Source organism: Octopus sinensis, linkage group LG23, assembly GCF_006345805.1.
Source record: "Octopus sinensis linkage group LG23, ASM634580v1, whole genome shotgun sequence".
Classification (NCBI taxonomy): domain Eukaryota; kingdom Metazoa; phylum Mollusca; class Cephalopoda; order Octopoda; family Octopodidae; genus Octopus; species Octopus sinensis.
Genome location: NC_043019.1, coordinates 28,706,351 through 28,726,916, shown reverse-complemented (window position 1 = coordinate 28,726,916; position 20,566 = coordinate 28,706,351). Strand labels below are relative to the sequence as shown.

Here is a 20,566-nt window from a genome sequence, read left to right as displayed (position 1 = left end):
TATGATGGGCTTCTTTCAGTTTCCATCTACCAAATCCATTCACAAGGCTTAGGTCAGCTGGAGGCTATGAAGAAGACACCCGCCCAAAGTGCCACACAGTGGGACTGAACTCAGAACCACGTAGTTGGGAAGTTAACTTCTTACTCACACACCCACACTGAGGGTCTAATTTGAAGAAGACCTTGCTGCTATTTCTAGCAGTTGAGTCACCACATGGAGGTTTCCTTGTTGATACAGATGAACCATAGTTTGAAGAGGATCAAATAAAAGCAAACAGAACAAAACAAAATAATAAAATGAAATGAAATAAAAACCAAAACACTAACGTTTATTTTCCTGTATTAAATTTTAATTAGTATAAGTTAATTAGTCAAAGCTACTAATGCATCAACTATTCTGCCTTTATGTTCTCGAAGTTTTCTTTCAGCCATCATCCGACTTATTTCAAACTCTTCTACCTGGAAAAGACAAAAAGCGCCATTAGGTTTTTAGAAAAGACTAGCAGTATCGCCCGGCGTTGCTCGGATTTGTAAGGGAAATAACTACATAAGCATTTTTAGAGAGTTATAACCAAAAAATAGCAAAAAAATGATGGTAAATTTTTTTTTAAATCGTTGACTCATCGTAGACGTTTTTAGAGAGTTACTTCCCTTATATAATAGCGAAAAAAATGCATTAAAATGGGAAAAAAATGATGGTAAATTTTTTTTTAAATCGTAGACTCATGCTAATACCCAGAAGGGCTCGATATGAATCACGACTATAAGATACCCGGTTTTGGTTAAACTGCACCGCAAAATGTAGGAGTATTAAGGAATCTAAATTGTAGGAGACAGACACACAACTTCACTTTTATATATAAAGATTTGTAAGAAACTTGCAATGTTTTATTTTTGAATTTGTATTGCAAGATGTTTTACATGGAACTGAATGTTGTAATTTCGTTTTTGGATTTGGTTTGCAAGATTCTTTATATGAGTTCATGTGTTGAAGCATATTCTGTTGTGTCTGGGGAGAGTCATTCTCTTTTAGTGCCTTATTATTTAACACACTCACCGGTAAAATTTCTACTTATTTCTTATTTTTATTTTCTAAAATTTTCATTGCGTCTTGCAGCCTTTACAATAGTCTCCATGTAAAAAGCACCATCTGATCGTGGCCATTTGCCAGCCTCCTCTGGCACCTGTGCCGGTGGCACATAAAAAGCACCCACTACACTCACAGAGTGGTTGGCATTAGGAAGGGCATCCAGCCATAGAAACATTGCCAGATCAGACTGGGCCTGGTGCAGCCTTCTGGCTTCCCAGACCCCAGTTGAACCGTCCAACACATGCTAGCATGGAAAGCGGACGCTTAAACGATGATGATGATGATGAAGACTATTGAAAAGGTTGCAAGACGCAATGAAAATTTTAGAAAATAAAAATAAGAAATAAGTGGAAATTTTACCGGTGAGTGCATTAAATAAGGCACTAAAAGGGAATGACTCTCCCCAGACACAACTGAATGTTGTAACTGATACTATTATATTTGGGAGGGTCATTCTGCCAACATAAAATGCGCACACTGGCTATAGACCACTTTGTTAACTTTGCAAGAGTGCAAAAGGAGAGTGGGAGATAGAGGGAGGAGGATGCAGTGAGTGAACATGAGGGGGAGAGGAGGAGAGATTCGTCTGGGACAGATTGTGTGCAGTGCAGATAGAAACAACAAAATTGATATGCCTTTAGAGCCATATGACACTGATTGTTATCTGCCAGATATTCCACTGATTTAATCTGAGAGAACAAAGAAGCCTCAATAAACTGAGTTGACTTTTTCCACCCCCCCCCCCCACCGTTCATCTTTTACCTGTGTCAGTCATTAGACTGTGGCCATGCTGGGGCAACACTTTGAAAAATTTTAGCTGAATGAATTGACCATCCGAGCGTGATCGTTGCCAGAGTGGCATGTAAAGGACACCATTCGAGCATGATTGTTACCAGCATTGCCTTACTGGCACTGTGCCGGTGGCATGTGTAAAAGATTCGAGTGAGGTCGTTGCCAGTACCGCCTGACTGGCCCCCGTGCCGGTGGCACGTAAAAAGCACCCACTACACTCTCGGAGTGGTTGGCATTAGGAAGGGCATCCAGCTGTAGAAACTCTGCCAGATCAAGATTGAAGCCTGGTGCAGCCATCTGGTTTGCCAGCCCTCAGTCATTCGTCCAACCCATGCCAGCATGGAAAGCGGACGTTAAACGATGATGATGACGAAGCTGCACACTCATTCAATCAGTCTCTTTTGCCAAACCATTAAGTTATGGGGACGTATACACACCAACACCAGCTGTCAAGCAGTGGGGAGGGGGAGAAGACAAACACACACACACGCGCGCGCGTGGTTGAATATAAACTATAGGTTTTTATATCTACATCTCTTTTACTTGTTTCAGTCATTTGACTGCAGCCATGCTGGAGCACCGCCTTTAGTCGAGCAACTCGACCCCGGGACTCATTCTTTGTAAGCCCAGTACTTATTCTATTGGTCTCTTTTGCCGAACCGCTAAGTGACGGGGATGTAAACACAGACACACACATACATATATATACATATATACGACAGGCTTCTTTCAGTTTCCGTCTACCAAATCCACTCACAAGGCATTGGTCGGCCCGAGGCTATAGCAGAAGACACTTGCACCAAGATGCCACGCAGTGGGACTGAACCTGGAACCATGTGGTTGGTAAGCAAGCTACTTACCACACAGCCACTCCTGCACCTATTATGTACTCAAAACGCTAACATTCTTGTCATGGACCCTCATCTCGTTTAAAGAATGGGGTCATATAGTGGTATTGTGATATACATAGCATTTCTTACGCACTTTAACCCTTTAGCATTGAAACTGGCCAAAATCTGGTCCAAATACTCTACCAGTTTTATGTTCAAACTGGCCAGACCCAGCCTCTCACACCTATCATACAATGTCATCTTAAAAATAAACAACCACAGCATCAAAATCTTGAAGCAACAAGACAACACATGATTAATTCAAAACATTGCAGATAAATAATCGTTACATGTGACAGAATAATCTGAATGCTAAATGGTTAAACTTAGCAGAGCTCACTCCTTTGTAGGACTGACTACAAACAGGTTTCTTAAAGAAAGAAAGAAAGAAAACGGAAGGAAGGAAGGAAGAAAGAAAGAAAGAAAGAAAGGAAGGAAGAAAGGAAGGAAGGAAGGAAGGAAGAAAGAGGGAGGGAGGAAGGAAGGAAGAAAGAAAGAAAGAGAGGGAGGGAGGGAGAAAGGAAGGAAGGAAGGAAGGAAGGAAACCAGGAAGGCAGGTGAATCAACCCCGGTTGATTGGTAGCTTATTTATCAGCTCCCAAAAGAATGACACATAATTGACCTAGTTAGGATGCTAGGATTGAACTCAGAATGCAGGGAGCTGAAGTAAACACTGCATGGCATTCTATCAGATGCTTTATTGACTCTGCTTAAGTCGGTACCCATCGTTTCCCTATGTAGCCTCAACGAGCAAGTCATGCTACATCCTTAACCAAGCATGTATGATCGCCATTTATATAATACATGTTCAGCTTAGCAGAGTAATCTCTCTTACAACACACACATTCACTGATGACTCACAATTGTCTCTCAGCTCATTTGCACCTAACTCTGTTAGTGTTAATGTATTTAATAAGGAGAGGATAAAAAAGCTAATTTGACATGATTGTGTGATGAGACATAGACAGACAACTAAAGTTAAGCTAAATGTTACCATATATAATATTACCATATTACCATATTTAACCCTTTTGTTATCATATTTCTGTTGAAATGCTCTGTGTTTCTTTCAATTAATTTTAAATATAACAACGAATTTAGTAAACTAACTTAGTTATCATTAACCCTTTTGTTACCAACCCGGCTGAAACTGGCTCTGGTTTTGAGTACAAATGTCTTGTTTTCATAAGTTTTGAATTAAAATTTCTCACCAAACCTTAGTCACAATTTATGTTCCTAACACTAGCTGAATGATAACCAAGTTATTTTACTAAATTCTTTGTTATATTTAAAGTAATTGAAAGAAACAAAGAGCATCTCAAATAAATACAGTAACAAAAGGGTTAAGCTAGTGTTAAAAACAAATTGTGACTAAGGTTTGGTGGAAGATTTTAATTCAGAACTTTTGAAAGAAGATATTTGTACTACAGGGCTAGAGGTGGTTTCAGGTGGGTTGGTATCAAAAGGGTTAATATGGTAACAATGTTACCATATTCAATACAGAAAGTATTAAAATGTTAGCATATTTAATACAGATGATGGATATTAAAAAAACATAAAAGCAAATAAATATATGGTCAGACACAGACTGTTAAATAGTTTTGAGTTCATGTAAGCATGTTTAATGTGTGGAGTTTAAAAAATAAAGCTAACTAGAGAAGTAATTATGATAAGACAGAGATAATTTAGAGATAACATACTTAACCCTTTCATTACCATATTTCTGGTGAAATATACCAACTTTGTTCCAATTAGTTTTTAAAATAATGAAAAATTTATTAAAATAACTGACATTATTAAACTGGTGTATGGCAGTGAAGTGGCAGAATCGTTAGCATGCTGGGTAAAATGCTTAACAGCATTCTGTCTGTTTTTATGTTCTGAGTTCAAATTCCGCTGAGATTGCCTTTCATCCTTTCAGTGTCAATAGCATGCTGGGCAAAATGCTTAACACCATTTTGTCTGTCTTTACATTCTGGGCTCAAATTCTGACGAGGTCAACTTTGCCTTTCATCCATTCATCATTATCATCTTCATTTAATGTCCGTTGTCCACACTGGCATGAGTTGGACAGTTTGACCGGGCTAGCACGCTGGAAAGCTGCACCAGACTCCAGTCTGATCTGACGTGGTTTTCTACGGATGCAATGCCCTTCCTGACGCCAACCACTCTGAGAGTGTAATGGGTGCTTTTACGTACCACCAGCACGGCTGCCATTTGCATGGCGCTGGGGTGCTTTTACATGCCCCTGGAATGGATGCCAATTTGTATGAGACCAGTATCTACCACGACTGCAATTTTCCTCAGTTCGATGAGTCTTCTTCTCAAGCATGATATAATGCCAAAGGTCTCGTGCCTCCATGGGGCCCCCATTCAGAATCATTAAAATAAGTAGTAGTTGTGCACTGGGGTCAGTGTAACCAACACCCCACCAATCTTGCTGGCCTTGTGCCAAAATTTGAAACCAATATTAAACTAGTATTTTGAACATAACTTAACATGAAATTTTAGGGGAAGATTTTAATTTCAATTCCTTTAAAACCAGAGGTTGGTATCATAGAACCAGGGGCAGGTTCAGATGAATTGGTATCAAAAAGAGTCAATGCAGTTGATTGTGTGGTAAGAAATTTGCTTCCCAACCACATGGTTTCAGGTTCAGTCCCACTGTGTGGCATGTGTCTTCTACTTCAGCCTGGTGCTGACCAAAGCCTTGTGGAATGCCTTTAGCCACATGTTTTCTCAATCAAGGCAGACATATAGATAAAACCAGCAACATCAGTTTTTATGAACAAACAGTTATTTTCTTGTATCCAGTCAGCGAAGACATCAACAATTCACAACTATTTATAGCAACAACCAGTAATCTTTAATCTCTAATAAGCTGTATACTATATTGTTTTAACCTTTTGAAAACAAGGTGCAGGTGTGGCTGTGTGATGATAAGTTTACTTCCCAACCACATGGTTCTGGGTTCAATCCCACTGCATGGCAATTTGGGTAAGTGTCTTCTACCATAGCCCTGGACCAGACAAAGCCTTGTGGGTGGATTTCGGAGACAGAAACTGAAAGTAGCACCTTGTGTAGAGATGTGCATATGTGTGTGTGTGTGTGTGTGTGTTTGTCCTCTTTGAGGGTAAGGCGCAGGCTTGGCTTTGTGGTAAGAAGTTTGCTTCCCATCCACATGGTTCTGGGTTCAGTCCCACTGCACCGTGCCTTGGTCCAATCAAAGTTTTTTGAGTGCATGTGTGTATGTGTTTGTCCCCACCATCACTTGACAACTGATGTTGATTTGTAACTAAGCACTTCAGCAAAAAAAAAAAGACCAATAGAATAAGCACCAGGGTTTAAAAATCGGTACTGGGGTTGATTTATTTGAATAAAACCCTTCAAGGCAGTGCCCCAGCATGGCCACAGTCCAATGATTGAAACTTAAATGATAAAAGATAGATATCAAAGGGTTAACAAAAACTTGAACCCTTAAGATTATAAACATCAGAATTTTAAAAAATCATTGAAATTAAACCCGTAACTAATTAATGTAAACTTCGTTATAGTTGACTAAGCATGCAATATTGTCTAGTACAATTAGAACAAGCTCAAAAATAGAGTGATGGAATTGATTTTCTTACTGTAATTATATATTAACGACAAAACCAAAAGGTATGTTATGCTAAAAATAGTTTAAGTCAATCAATTACATAATAAATAAAATAAGCTTTGTGTGCAAGTCTTCCCAAACTACTTCTATCCTGATATAGTAATCAGGCATCATCATCATCGTTTAGCATCTGCTTTCCATGCTGGCATGGGTTGGACGGTTCAACTGGGGTCTGGGAAGCCAGAAGGCTGCACCAGGCCCAGTCTGATCTGGCAATGTTTCTACGGCTGGATGCCCTTCCTAATGCCAACCACTCCATAAGTGTAGTGGGTGCCCAATAGAATCAATTTGATTTTAATCTTTATCATTTACATGTCTGCTTTCCCATGCTGGTATGGATTTGAGGAGTCAGTTTTAACCCTTTCAATACTAACCTACCTGAGTCTGCTTATGATTCCATGATACAAAGTGTCTCTTTTGAAATTATCTTTACTAAAGCCTTCCATCATAATTTCATGCTATAGCTCTAAATGTCAGCTTAACAGTGACAAAAGTTATTTTAATAAATTTATCATTATAAAAATGATTTGAAACAAAGATGCAGCGTACAAAGCACCCATGCCAGATTCCACACATAAAGCACCCATATTATTACCATATAAGAGTCACTGGTGCTGGTGCCATGTAAAAAGTGCCCAGTATACTCTGCAATGTGATTGATATTAGGAAGGGGGCATCCAGCCACAGAAATCATGCCAAAGCAGACAATTGGAGCCTTGTGCAGCTCTTGTCAAACCGTCCAACCCATACCAGCATGGAAAACGGACATCGAATGGTTATGATGATGATGATGATGAGAGGCAGTGTATTTCAACTGAAATATGTAACAAAAGGGTTAACACAGTAGATCTTTATTTGTAGTCCTTCATCATTTCTTTTGTGAAGCTTAGCTTTCTAAGATCAATCCTCACCATTTCTTTGGCCTTCCTATTTTCCAGGCTCCTTCTACTTCCATCCTCTGAAACTTTTAAAACCCAACTATCTTCCTTCTTCATCTACATCAAATGTTCATATCATCACACTTGTACTCTACAGCTGATAACCTCTAATACCTAGTTTTCCCCTTGGTATATCTGTGCTCTGGCATTCACCATGCTGGCATGGGTTTGATAAACCTGTTTTAAGATGCCATTAATCCATTTTTTATGGTTCCTTGTCATCTCTTTATGAAGCTCAGTAAGGGGCATGGGGATGTTAGGGAGGGTTAGCACCTTTGATGGGAGAACCCAACACTTCTGGGAGTGGTTCATCTGCTTTGGTTTCCATCTGGCATCCCACTCTCACCTGTGACTCCAAGTAGCTGTTTGCATGCAATGGTAGCCACACCCTGATAAACTGCTTTGATTGAGGATAGTCAAGAGATATTTAATTCTTGGAGAGCTAAGGCTTGCCTACATAATGCAATCTGAAGACTGGATGCAGTGGACTCCAGGGAAGAAAGCTTCATGGTTCAACAGATGGGGAAAGCAGCAGCAACGTTTTGTGGAGAGCAGAGAGCAAGATTAGGCAAGTAAGACACCTTGGTCATTCACTGCATCTGTCTCCATTCCCAGTCATCTTAACCTGATCTGGACACAGGGTTGAAGATGGTCATGACCAAGAGAGAATGAGGTTGACAGTGAACAACCCGTCTTCATTTTGAACAAAGTTACTGTGCAAATCCTCTCCAAGGATGACGAGATGGTCATTGTGGCCCAGACATGACAGACATTCAGCCATTAGACTCATAGAAACTTTCAACTTTTTTCTGTCCAAAAGAGATTTTCAACCCAATATTTAGATGTTATTATTTATAGCTTTATATGTGCTTTGAGAACCAGTCCCAAGTACACACACACAATGGGCTTCTCAGGTTCCATCTACCCAATCTACTTACAAGGCTTTGGTCAACCTGGGGCTATAGCAGAAGACAGCTGTCTATGGTGCCATGTAGTGGGATAGCACACAGAACAGTAAGGTTGGGAAGCAGACTTCTCCCTGAGTCTAGGACGTTTACTCCCATGGACAATAATCCCCGCAAGGACAACAAATGATGATTTAAAACTTCTTAATATATTGCCAAATCAGACTGGAGCCTGGTGCAGCCTTCCAGCTTGCCAGCTCTGGTTAAACCGTTCAACCCATGCCAGCATGGACAATAGATGTTAAACGATGATGATGATATATATGTGTGTGTATATGTATATATATATATATATATATATATATATAAACAGTATATCTTTTACTTGTTTCAGCCATTAGACTGCATCCATGCTGGAGCACCACCTTTAATCGAACAAAGTGACCACAGGATTTATTCTTTATAAGCCTAGTACTTATTCTATCAGTCTCTTTTGCCAACCCACTAATATTATGGGGATATAAACAGACCAACATTGGTTGTCAAGTGACGGTGGGAGGACAAACACAGACACACACACACATATGACAAGCTTCTTTCAGTTCCCATCTATCAAATCCTTTCACACGGCTTTGGTCGGCTCGAGGCTATAGTAGAAGACACATGCCCAAGGTGCTAAGCAGTGGTACTGAACCCAGAACCATGAGGTTGGGAAGCAAGCTTCTTACCACATAGCCGCTCCTGCAGCAATTTAATGTCATGGGGAAAAAAATTGGGAGCGCGCATGCATCACATAATTTTTTTAAAATTTAAAATTTCATTTTATGGATGGATATATATTGTAATGTGTGCCCTCACAATTTTTTTTTCTTTTTTCCCCAGAAATTCTGATTTAATCGTAACTTACACCACCTGAAAGGTATCTGTAGAAAATTCCATAAAAAAATATCCATTTTTCTGAAAGTTATAAAGAAGCAATGCCGGGGTGTGTGAATTATCCGGAACTCCTCTCCTCCTACTCCCTCCGAAAATTTATTTTCCCCAACAAATTCCGATACAATCTGAATTTACACTATTTGTAAGGTATTTGCAGAAAATTTCCTTTAAAAAATCTTTTTTTTTTTTTTTTTTTAAAGTTATGAGGAAGCAGCGTCGAGATAAATGAATTATACGAAATTCCTCCTCTCTTTTCCATAAAAAATTTTCTTTTTCTTTACAAATTCCGAAATAATTGGAATGTACACCATATGATAGGTATTTGTACAAAATTTCATTAAAAATATCTATTTCCTTGGAAGTTACGGGGAAACAAAGTTGGTGGGATTCAAACGTATGGTTTTGCCGAATTTCGAATATCCAAGGGAAATTACTAAGTTAGTGAAATTCAAGGGGAAACAACCCTGCAAGTCTAACGTCCAGCTTCTCCAAACCATTCTAATATTGTTTGGCTCCAGTTCAACTCTGATTCAGCAACTGTATCTTTTTTTGTCGATGTATATCGACAAACAGCATCACAAAAACTGTCCCAGCAAACTGACGGATTACGTATAGGCCGCGACGTTGGCATGAAGTATAAAACGTCTGTTGACGCAGGGGGAAAAGACCTGAGAAAAGGATTGAATTGATATCCTCTTTTACTTGTTTCTGTCATTTGACTGTGGCCATGCTGGAGCACCGCATTTAGCCGAGCAAATCGATCCCAGGACTTAATCTTTGTAATCCTAGTACTTATTCTATTGGTCTCTTTTGCCGAACCGCTAAGTTACAGGGACATAAACACACCAGCATCGGTTGTCAAGCGATGTTGGGGGTACAAACAGACACACACACACATATATATACACACACACACACACATATACACACATACATACACACACACACATACACACACATATATATATATATATATATATATATATATACACACACACACACATATATACGATGGGCTTCTTTCAGTTTCCGTCTACCAAATTCACTCACAAGGCTTTGGTCGGCCCAAGGCTATAGTAGAGGACACTTGCCCAAGGTGCCACGCAGTGGGACTGAATCTGGAACCATGTGGTTCGTAAGCAAGCTACTTACCACACAGCCACTCTGCTTATATGGTGAAACTGATGCAATTAATGTTTTATATTTTACTTATTTCAATCTTAGGACTGCGGACATGCTGGAGCACCACCTTGAAGAGTTTAGTCAAACAAATCGACCCCCAGTATTTATTTCTAAGCCTGATACTTATTCTATCACCTTTTTCTGCCAAACCACTAACTTACGGAGACAAAAGCAAAATCCAGCACTGGGGTGGGGGACAAAGTTACACATACACATCATCATCATTTAATGTTTGTTGTCCATGCTGGCATGGGTCAGACGGTTTGACCAGAGCTGCACCAGACTCCAGTCTGATCTGGCATAGTTTCTATGGCTGGATGCCCTTCCTAACACCAACCACTTTACAGAGTGTGTTGGGTGCTATTATGTGGCACTATGTGGGTGCTTTTTACATGGCACTGGCACAGGACTCTTGCAAGACAATCCTCACCACTGGGGGCGGAGGTCTCAACACTTTTGCTGCTGAGTACAAGTCTTCAGATATATACACATACATGTATACACCCAATCACTCTCTCTCACACACAAATATATATACATGAAGAGCTTCTTTCAGTTTCCATATACCAAATCCACTTACAGTGCTTACAGTAGAAGACATTTGTCCAAGGTACCAAGCAATGGGATTGAACCCAGAACCACATAGTTGGGAAGCAATCTTCTTACCACACAGCCACATCTGCATCTATATTCATATTTTTTAAAATGATAATTAAATTTTAGAGAGGGGCATATTTAGAATAATGAAGAAGTGCAATGAGTGTTGAGAGACTAACAAACATCTTTGTAATAATTATTTTGTAACAAATCCAGAATCGTTATAGCAGCAGGCAAAAACGTATTGCATTACTTAGAGGTGTTCTGTAGCATTGCAAGTTCAAATCTCACGAAAGTTGCTTATGCTTTTATTCTTCCTGGGTCGATAAAATAAGTATCAATCAAACACCGAAGTTGTACAACTGATTACTTTCTGCCCTTTCTCCGAAATGACTACATAGAGGTGCTGGCACAATTGATAAAGTGGTAAACAAAATACAATGTGGTTACATTCTTGTATATCTGGGGTTCAAGTCCCAACAAGGTTGAATTTACCATTCAGCCTTCTGGAGGTGGACAGAAGGTTAAAAGAGAAAACCAGAAATAAATAAAGTATCAGTCATTTACTGAAAGTAGTTAAATTGACCATCCACCTCTAAATTTATGTATGTGTGTGTGCACATACATATGTATGTATATATATTTGTGTATATAGGTGTAGGAGTGGCTGTGTGGTAAGTAGCTTGCTTACCAACCACATGGTTCTGGGTTCAGTCCCACTGCGTGGCACCTTGGGCAAGTGTCTTCTACTATAGCCTTGGGCCGACCAAAGCCTTGTGAGTGGATTTGGTAGACGGAAACTGAAAGAAGCCCATCGTGTATATATATGTGTGTGTGTTTGTCCCCCAACATCGCTTGACAACTGATGCTGGTGTGTTTACGTCCCCGTAACTTAGCGGTTCGGCAAAAGTGACCGATAGAATAAGTACTAGGCTTACAAAGAATAAGTCCTGAGATCGATTTGTTTGACTAAAACCTTTTCAGGCAGTGCTTCAGCATGGCCACAGTCATATGACTGAAACAAGTAAAAGAATAAAAGTATCCCTTTCAAAATTTGACACTTTATCTGAAAGGAAACCAAGGTTATGGACAATTGTAGAGGTGGTGGTCATGGTCATTATGGAGTTAGCCAAAAGAGTGTTCATATTGATGTCCAGTAGTAGTAGTAGCAACACAAGCCAAATGTAGTTCATTCTACAACCTATTATATCTTTACTTTGTGTTGTGTTGGTGCCAACGATCTGTTCTTGAACAGATCCTGCAGTAAGTTTTTCTAAGAGAAGTGGTTGTTGGTTATTTTGGTCAATCTTTCTCATAGCTGAGAGACAGACAGACAAACAGATAGATAGATAGATAGTCAGAGAGAAGAATCAGCCTTAGTACTCGACTGGTTTTTCATTGAATGATGGCCGGCAAAGTCAACCCTAGCCGAATTTGAACTCAATGTGCAGACAGCTGGAACAAATATCACAAAGCATTTTTTTATCTGAAGAGAGAAAGTAGATTTAGAAGAAGAAGGAGACAAAGAGATAACTTACAATTAAATCAACGTCTTCTTTGTTAATTTTCACTTTGGAGAGTTCTTTTTCTTTTTCTTGTTTCTCACTAACTTCTTTTGTTTTCCGATCATTCATCACCTTCATAGCCTGCAATAACAACAACAACATCAATACAGATACAACACTGACTTTCTGGACACTGATAGTCCAGAACCTCTTATCAAAATGATCAAAGGTCCTTCCCAAGCCATAGCCTCATAAGATCAGTTTCATGGGTTCTGTGATGTATATATCCCCCTCTCCGCCAAATTTGAAATCACTATATTATACACTCAAAAAAAATACCATACATCTATGCCCTGAGCACTGCTCTGTCCCATCATCAATGTCATTTTTAGGTCTCTTCCTTCCCCCACCCGTTAAAGCTTACCTGGGTTAGATGAGTCTTAAATGACCTCACATTCTTGTAATTTTCTTCTTCATCATTTAACATCTGGTTTGATCAGAGCTGGCAAGCAGGAGAGCTGCACCAGGTTTGAATCTGCTTTAGCTTGGTTTCTACGGATGGACACCCTTCTAATGTCAACCACTTTACAAAGTATGATGGGTGCTTTTTACATAGCACCAATCTGGTGCACAAAGCAAAAGAGAGGATCAACATCTTTTCCACATGATGTAGGCATACACACACACACATACATAATCATCATTATTTCAATATCCACTTTTCCATGCAGGCATGGGTCAGACAAGACTTCATTAGAGCAGAATTTTCTATGCCTGGATGTCCTGGGAAACTGCTTCTATGTAGTCATATCTGACTCATGCAAGCATGGAAATGGATAATGAAATTATGAGAATGATGATTATAAATATATATAAATATATTACACACATACAGTGTGTAAATGTTGAGTAGTCTAGTCTTGTGAGTACTTGGAGACTTAACTACAATGCTGGTACCACAAAAAAAAAAGCACCTAGTACACTTTGTAAAGTAGTTGGTGTTAAGAAGGGTATCTAGCTGTGGAAATCATGCCAAAGCAGACACTTTAGCTCAGCACAGCCTTCCAGCTCATCAGTTCCTGTCGAACCACCCAACAAATGCCAGTATGCTAAAAATGTTAAATGATTTTATATATATGGTCTGGAAACTTGACTGATGAGAGAAGGCTGCGAATGATCCATCCTTGTTTTTTCCCATTCGTCTTTGTATCGTCTATCAGGCCGGATGTTTTATTATTGTCTGTTGCATTCTTGTTCCATTTTTTGGATTCATATATACATATAGCAGCATACGTACACTTTTGCTCACCTTATATATATATATAAATAAATATGGCTGTGTGGTAAGTAGCTTGCTTACCAGCCACATGGTTCTGGGTTCATTCCCACTGCGTGGCACATTGGGCAAGTGTCTTCAACTATAGCCTTGGGCCGACAAAGGCCTTGTGAGTGGATTTGGTAGACGGAAACTGAAAGAGGCCCATCGTATATATATATATATATGTATATATATATGTGTGTATATATATGTGTGTGTGTGTGTGTATGTTTGTGTGTCTGTGTTTGTCCCCCAACATTGCTTCACAACCGATGCTGGTGTGTTTACGTCCCCGTAACTTAGCAAAAGAGACCGATAGAATAAGTACTAGGTTTTCAAAGAATAAGTCCTTGGGTTGATTTGCTCGACTAAAGGCGGTGCTCCAGCATGGCCGCAGTCAAATGACTAAAACAAGTAAAAGAGAGTAAAAAGAGTATATATCATTGACCACACATACTCAATGTACATACTTTGCTTGTTGGCCAGTAGGTTGCGGAATAGCACAGTAGGAATGACTCCCTCAAAGCGCCGGTTGTTAAAACACTTGAAAGTCTTAGCCCCAGTGTTTTGAGTGAGTCATCCCCACCATGCTAAACCACAGCCTATTGGAAAATAAACAATGTACGTACATTGAGTATATGTAATTGATAATGTTTGCAACACTAGTGCGGCTTCACACAAATAGAGGTATTGGTATCTAGAAGAACCAAAGAGTGGAAGGTAACACTAAGTAAGTGCTATGGACAGACCGTAGTTAAACTCTTGGTTCGATAGTGATATGAGTGAGGAGTTTAATGTGGGTCTTCTATTAGCATGCATATTTGAAAGAAATCTTTGTAGAAAGGTGCATATTATGTTAATGCAAACAATTATTTCTTTCATTATTTTATAGCAGTCTTTCATCATCATCATCGTTTAACACCTGCTTTCCATGCTAGCATGAGTTGGACGAATGACTGAGGGCTGGCAAACCAGATGGCTGCACCAGGCTTCAATCTTGATCTGGCAGAGTTTCTACAGCTAGATGCCCTTCCTAACACCAACCACTCCGAGAGTGTAGTGGTTGCTTTTACGTGCCACTGGCACGGAGGCCAGATAGCTGCTCTGGCAACGATCACGCTCGGATGGTGCTCTTAATACCCTACTAGCCCGGGGCTCGAGTGCCAGTGAGGCAACACTGGTAACAATCACGCTAGAATGGTGCCTTTTAAGTGCCACTGGCACTGAAGCCGGTTAGCCGCTCTGTGAATGATCACACTTGATTTTGATTTCACGTATTAAACAAACTTAAAAGTAACCCACCCGCTAAGTGGTCGCTTACTATGCTAGAAATACCAGGGATTATGTGGGTACATTGTAAGGCTTATACCAGCAGACCTCAGGGGGTTTTTTCAAATTATGCTGGTATCTCTGGAAATTTTCATTTTATCAAACAATATTCATTAAACAAATTCCAGAAGTAATTTTTTTTTCCAACTAAATCCGATATGAACGAAATTTGTGGAAAATTTCAATAAAAATATCCCTTTTTCTTCTTCAAGTTATGAAGAAACAGGGTCGATGGGGGCAGTATATCAACAATTTGCAGTGTTCAGCAATTAAAAAGAGAAGTCTCGAACAAGGACATTTAATAAGTGACTTGTAAACGTTTACATATTCGTTTCGTTTACTCGAGATATCCAGGAATACTTTTATATTTTTCCCGGAATGTTTTGGTTTTATTAATTAATCCCGCAGAAATATTTCCAAAAGAACCATAACAAAAAAATTAAAAAATACCAAATTATATTTGATTTGTTAATTATAGTAATTTTGGCATTCTTTCCGCGAGAATGCTATGCTTTTTAATTGTCCTTCATTTACATAATATACATTATAAATAATTAATTGATTCAGAATAGATGATAAACAAGCGTAGACAGAATTCCCTATCTTCCGCTTGCCGGTCGACCACGTTAAATTAGACTGCCGTCCAGTTTAATATCATTTACATTGAATAATTAGCGACTATATTTTGTTTCTTAATTTGTCCGTAAAAAATATTACAATATATTTTTAAACGTTGTTCTGTGAATTATCGCGGAGGTTTTATTTGGTAATGTCGTTATGTTTGGAGTTCGGATGTAAAAAATGTTTTACCATGTAAAAGATCCGTGAACAGAAGATACGAAACTTTAGAAACTCTGAAGTTGCAGGTATTAAAGCGAATAAAAAGATAATGGTTTCTACGAGATAAAACATTAGTCAATTTTTTAAATATAAATGTATTATCTAGTGATATTGCACCTTTATATTGGTAGCGTACCTACACAAGTGAGCCCTCCACACACACACCGACTTCGTTTCCTCGGTGAAACATTCTATAGTATGTTTCAGATGGTGTAGATTACAGTTATATCGGAATTTATTTAATGTAAAGATCGCCAATAAAAACAAAAAGAAAAAATTGGTGGGCACATCATTCTTTCAAAATTTCAACTTTCATTTTGTAGACATATGTGTCAGTATATATATATATGTGTGTGTACGCGCGCCCACCAATTTAAAAAAATTTTTACGTTAAATGTCGATATAATCGGAATTTACGTCATCTAAAAGTTGCTTGTAGAAAATTACATTTGAAAATATTCATTTTTCGAAAAGTTATTAGGAAACAAATTCGGATGGGCATCTTTGTGTAGGTATGCCATATCTGGCTTAAGTAAAGAATGTTATGGTAACTAATTATAGAAATAAAGTATAGCTTTAATTAACTGAACGGATTACGCCGGAATTACGAAATAGACATGAATACTCATTTAAGTACGAAAAACTAGTTTATTATTGTAAGAGAGTTATTTAAAAATTATTTCTGCCTCTTTTCTCAGATGCTCGGTACAGAAGCACATGTGTAGAGCGAATGGAATTTATAAGAAAACTGTTGATAATTACTTACATCCTGGATGCTATAAGAAGATATTTCATATTCTTCGACAAAATCCGTAACCTTTTCCAAATCAGCCGCTCCCGAATCATGTTTGGCGACTTTTTTCGCCTTTGATCCTTTCACAGAATCCTGGTCGTTATTGTGAACTTCCTCGGCTGCCATTTTAAATCGAGAAACTTAGTATTGTTAGAGTTATGTACCTTTGAAATATAGTTAAATCCTGTTTATTTCCCTTTACACATACTGGCTTTCCTTGAAGTTTTGTAGTTTATTCCGTAGCTGAGGAGGGCCTGAGGCCTAGTGATTAAGGTGTTGCACTCATGATTACGAGATCATGGGTTCCTTTTCCAGGCTGGACAGAGCGTTGTGTTCTTGTATAAATTTTTTTTATTTCACGTTGCTCAGCAATCACTTCAACATCTGATGTGTGGCACATGTCGATTTGATGGGCATTTTTCTGATTGCTCCATCTTAACTGATAATTGCTGCTTTCCAGGCTTTCCGGGAGAGACTGAAAGAAGCCCATCGTGTGTGTTGGGGGAGAGGAGGCGGAAGCGTGGCAACACATTAATCGGTAGAAACACCAGCACTGACAGCAACGACCGCAGCACCAACAACAAGTGGAGGCGCAATGGCCCAGTGGTTAGGGCAGCGGACTTGCGGTTTCGATTCCCAAACCGGGCGTTGTGTGTGTTTATTGAGCGAAAACACCTAAAGCTCCAGAGGGGGGTGGCGACCCCTGTTGTACTCTTTCGCCCCAACTTCCTCTCACTCTTTCTTCCTGTTTCTTGTCCCTGACTTCCTACACAACCGCTGAGCCTGGATGCGCATTCATCCATCCGTCGATGTTCTCGATGTCAGGGGTTGACCTGCTATCTCTTCTGCGGGTCTTATGAATAGCAAAGGACCATGATTTGGACTTCTCCCACTGTGAGCTCTGGGACGAAGACCACTTCGCTCAACAACAACAGCAGCAGCAACACCAGCGCTACAACCAGGTATGACTACTGCAACAGTGACAACTATAGTGATATTGCCAGACCTATGCCCTGTTATAACAGCATCAATGACAGCTCCACTAACAGCAGTGGCAATAACAACAACTCTTGGCCCGGAGCCAAGAGAAGATACACCAGAGGTGTGAACACAACCCACACTCAACTCCAGCGATATATCAGGTTGGCCAGAACTGCCTTTAAGCAGTGCCTGTACAACCACAGGTCCTTTTTTAGAGTTCTGGAAAGGCGTTATGTCTCTTCTCTGGCCAGCTACATGTGGCACCTTAAGGATAAAGGAACTCCATATGAAATTAAATGGTGGATCATAGAGTGGCCGGGGTCCTATATAAAGAGGAGCGGATGATGAAGGATCCTTAAAGACTCGTTGGACCCAAAATCTCTCTTAAACTCAAGACATGAGATCTATAGTCCCTGACCCCATTTCAAACACTACCTGCTGCAGGCGTGGGATTCACCATTTGTCGATTTTAGAGCTGAAAAAAGTTTTTGCAGACTGGAAACAGTGTAAGGGCAATGATTCCTTGTTTGCCCTTTAGGTCCACAAGATTTGCCAACAGGACCAGTCTAAGGGATATTACTCGTCCAGTTTAAAGCTCAATCAGTGTATATTATTCTTTGTTTATGAACTGACAGTAACAGTTATCTACCTCCAGTTTGAAGTGAAGGTATATATGCCCTCCACCATTAGAGTCTGACAAGTGAAAAAATAATTATAAAGCCTCTTTCACTTCTGTATGAACATCCATGATTTCCATTTTAACCTTCTGAATCCATCAAAACCCTGTCACAACTCTTTCTTTTGTAATGATCAAATATTTTGATGTGGTTGCCACCAGTGTAATGAAGATGTACCATAATATCCAGCAAACAAATCGAATATTTCAGACCAAAATTTGCAGCCTGAAAAAGGTTGACTTATACACTAAGACGACTTTGGAGGAAAAACAATTCCATGTGAAATGCAGCAGGATTTAGAAAGATAGTGACATTGTTTCAATGTTTTCATTACATGTTTACTTTATATTCTACATTGACTTTTATACCAGAAAATATGTATTTTGGTTGACTTGAAAGATGGAAGAACAAGAACTCAAATACAAGTTTCAAATACAAAATATTTATTTATTGTTAAAAAAACACAGTGTGTCACCACGAAGAACAACAGAAAAATATATTTGCACAAATTTAAACAGTTCACCAGTTCGTATGAGGTATTGTATTCCAGCAAGGACAGTAACTATGAGTAACATAGATTCTCGCAGCTTGCTAACTTAAGTTTTATCATGACCACTGTCATTAATATATATCATCATCATTAACAATATTAAGTGGCATTGATGAGGTAGCCATCAGTCCTAGGTGAGCTGGAGCCTGGTGCAGCCATCTTGTTGACCAGCCCACAGTCAAACTGTCCAACCCATGCTAGCATGGAAAGCGGACGTTAAACGATGATGATGATATGTGTGTGTGAAGGCGCATGGCTCAGTGGTTAGAGTGTCAAGCTTACGATCATGAGGTTGTGAGTTTGATTCCCAGACCGGGCTCAGTTAACTCAGCTGTAGAAATGAATTGACATCACTGGTGCCAAGCCGTATCGGCCTTTGTCTTTCTCTTGGATAACATCAGTGGTGTAGATAGGGAAGGCTGGTATGCATGACTGAAGGGGGGGTCCCCACCATATATATATATATATATATATATATATATATATATATATATATATATATATATAGTTGTTGTTTTTTAAAGCAAAAGGGCATAAAAAACATGACGTCCTGTTTCTTGTAGAGATCTGGGTGGTCAGTTATTTGCTGATGTCATCAATCGCTTACTAAATCCAATCCATATTGTTTAGTTGTCTTTCTATTTGGATACAGTGATTTCTACCAGAAATCTGACCAGGCAGTAGTTTGCTGACATCATTAATCTATAACAAAATCATGTTTGTATCTTTATATCTGAACACTGTGATTTGGGTTTGATTCCTAGGCAGCAAGATCATGTTTGGGATTCTGCCTATATTCCTGTTACACTCAGTTAAACCTTTCTCTTTCCTTCTCCAAACTATCTCAACTATCCAGGATATAAACATTTACTCAAAGTCTTTCCTAAAGAAAAAGGGTTTTGACCACAGGTGTGGCTGTGTGGTAAGACGCTTGCTTCTCTAACACATGGTTCTGGGTTCAGTCCCATAGTGTGGAACCTCGGGCAAGTGTTGTCTACTATAGCCTTGGGCCGACCAAAGCCTTGTGAGTGGATCTCAGATACAACGTTCAAAGTCTGTTAAACTGCAATACATACATATATATGTACGTACATATGTATGTATGTATTTGTGTATGTATGTTTCTATGGCCCCACCTGGCGCACCTCCATGTTCTTAAGGTGTGTGTGGCATTGTGCTCATATTTTTATGGGGACTGCAGCAATGTAGACTCCTCCTGTTGGTGTGCTGCACCAGTTCGTCTTGTTATGGGATTTAGTTTCTTGTTTTCTGTCATATTTTAAGTGACTTTTCTAGGTTTTGTTCTTTTATTGAGCTTTAATATTGTGCAATATAAATGTCAAGTGAGTTGTGTTATATATGTGGCTTGCTGGGTCTTGGCAGAGGTGTAACCAGCCCACTTATTCATGCCTTTCCTTCATTGGACACGAAACTCTGCTTGCGAAGACCTGTTGGAGCAAGTGAAATCGAAATCGAAATCAAATTTGATGACTGGCATCCGTGCTAATGGAGTGCTAAGAGCACCATTCAAGTGTGATCATTGCCAGAGCAGCAAACTGGCTTCCGTGCCAGTGGCACATAAAAAG

At 39.3% G+C, this 20,566-nt stretch overlaps 1 protein-coding gene across 1 annotated transcript; it reads right to left on the bottom strand.

Moving 5' to 3' along the window:
* Positions 1–309: 309 nt before the first annotated feature.
* Positions 310–16,928, bottom strand: LOC115223624 (huntingtin-interacting protein K). The gene is made up of 3 exons (XM_029794287.2): positions 16,746–16,928; positions 12,526–12,633; positions 310–458 (listed from the first exon to the last, which is right to left on the bottom strand). Exons 1-3 carry the CDS (start codon positions 16,896–16,898, stop codon positions 363–365), a joined length of 357 nt encoding a protein of 118 aa, XP_029650147.1. The 5' UTR covers positions 16,899–16,928; the 3' UTR covers positions 310–362.
* Positions 16,929–20,566: the final 3,638 nt, after the last annotated feature.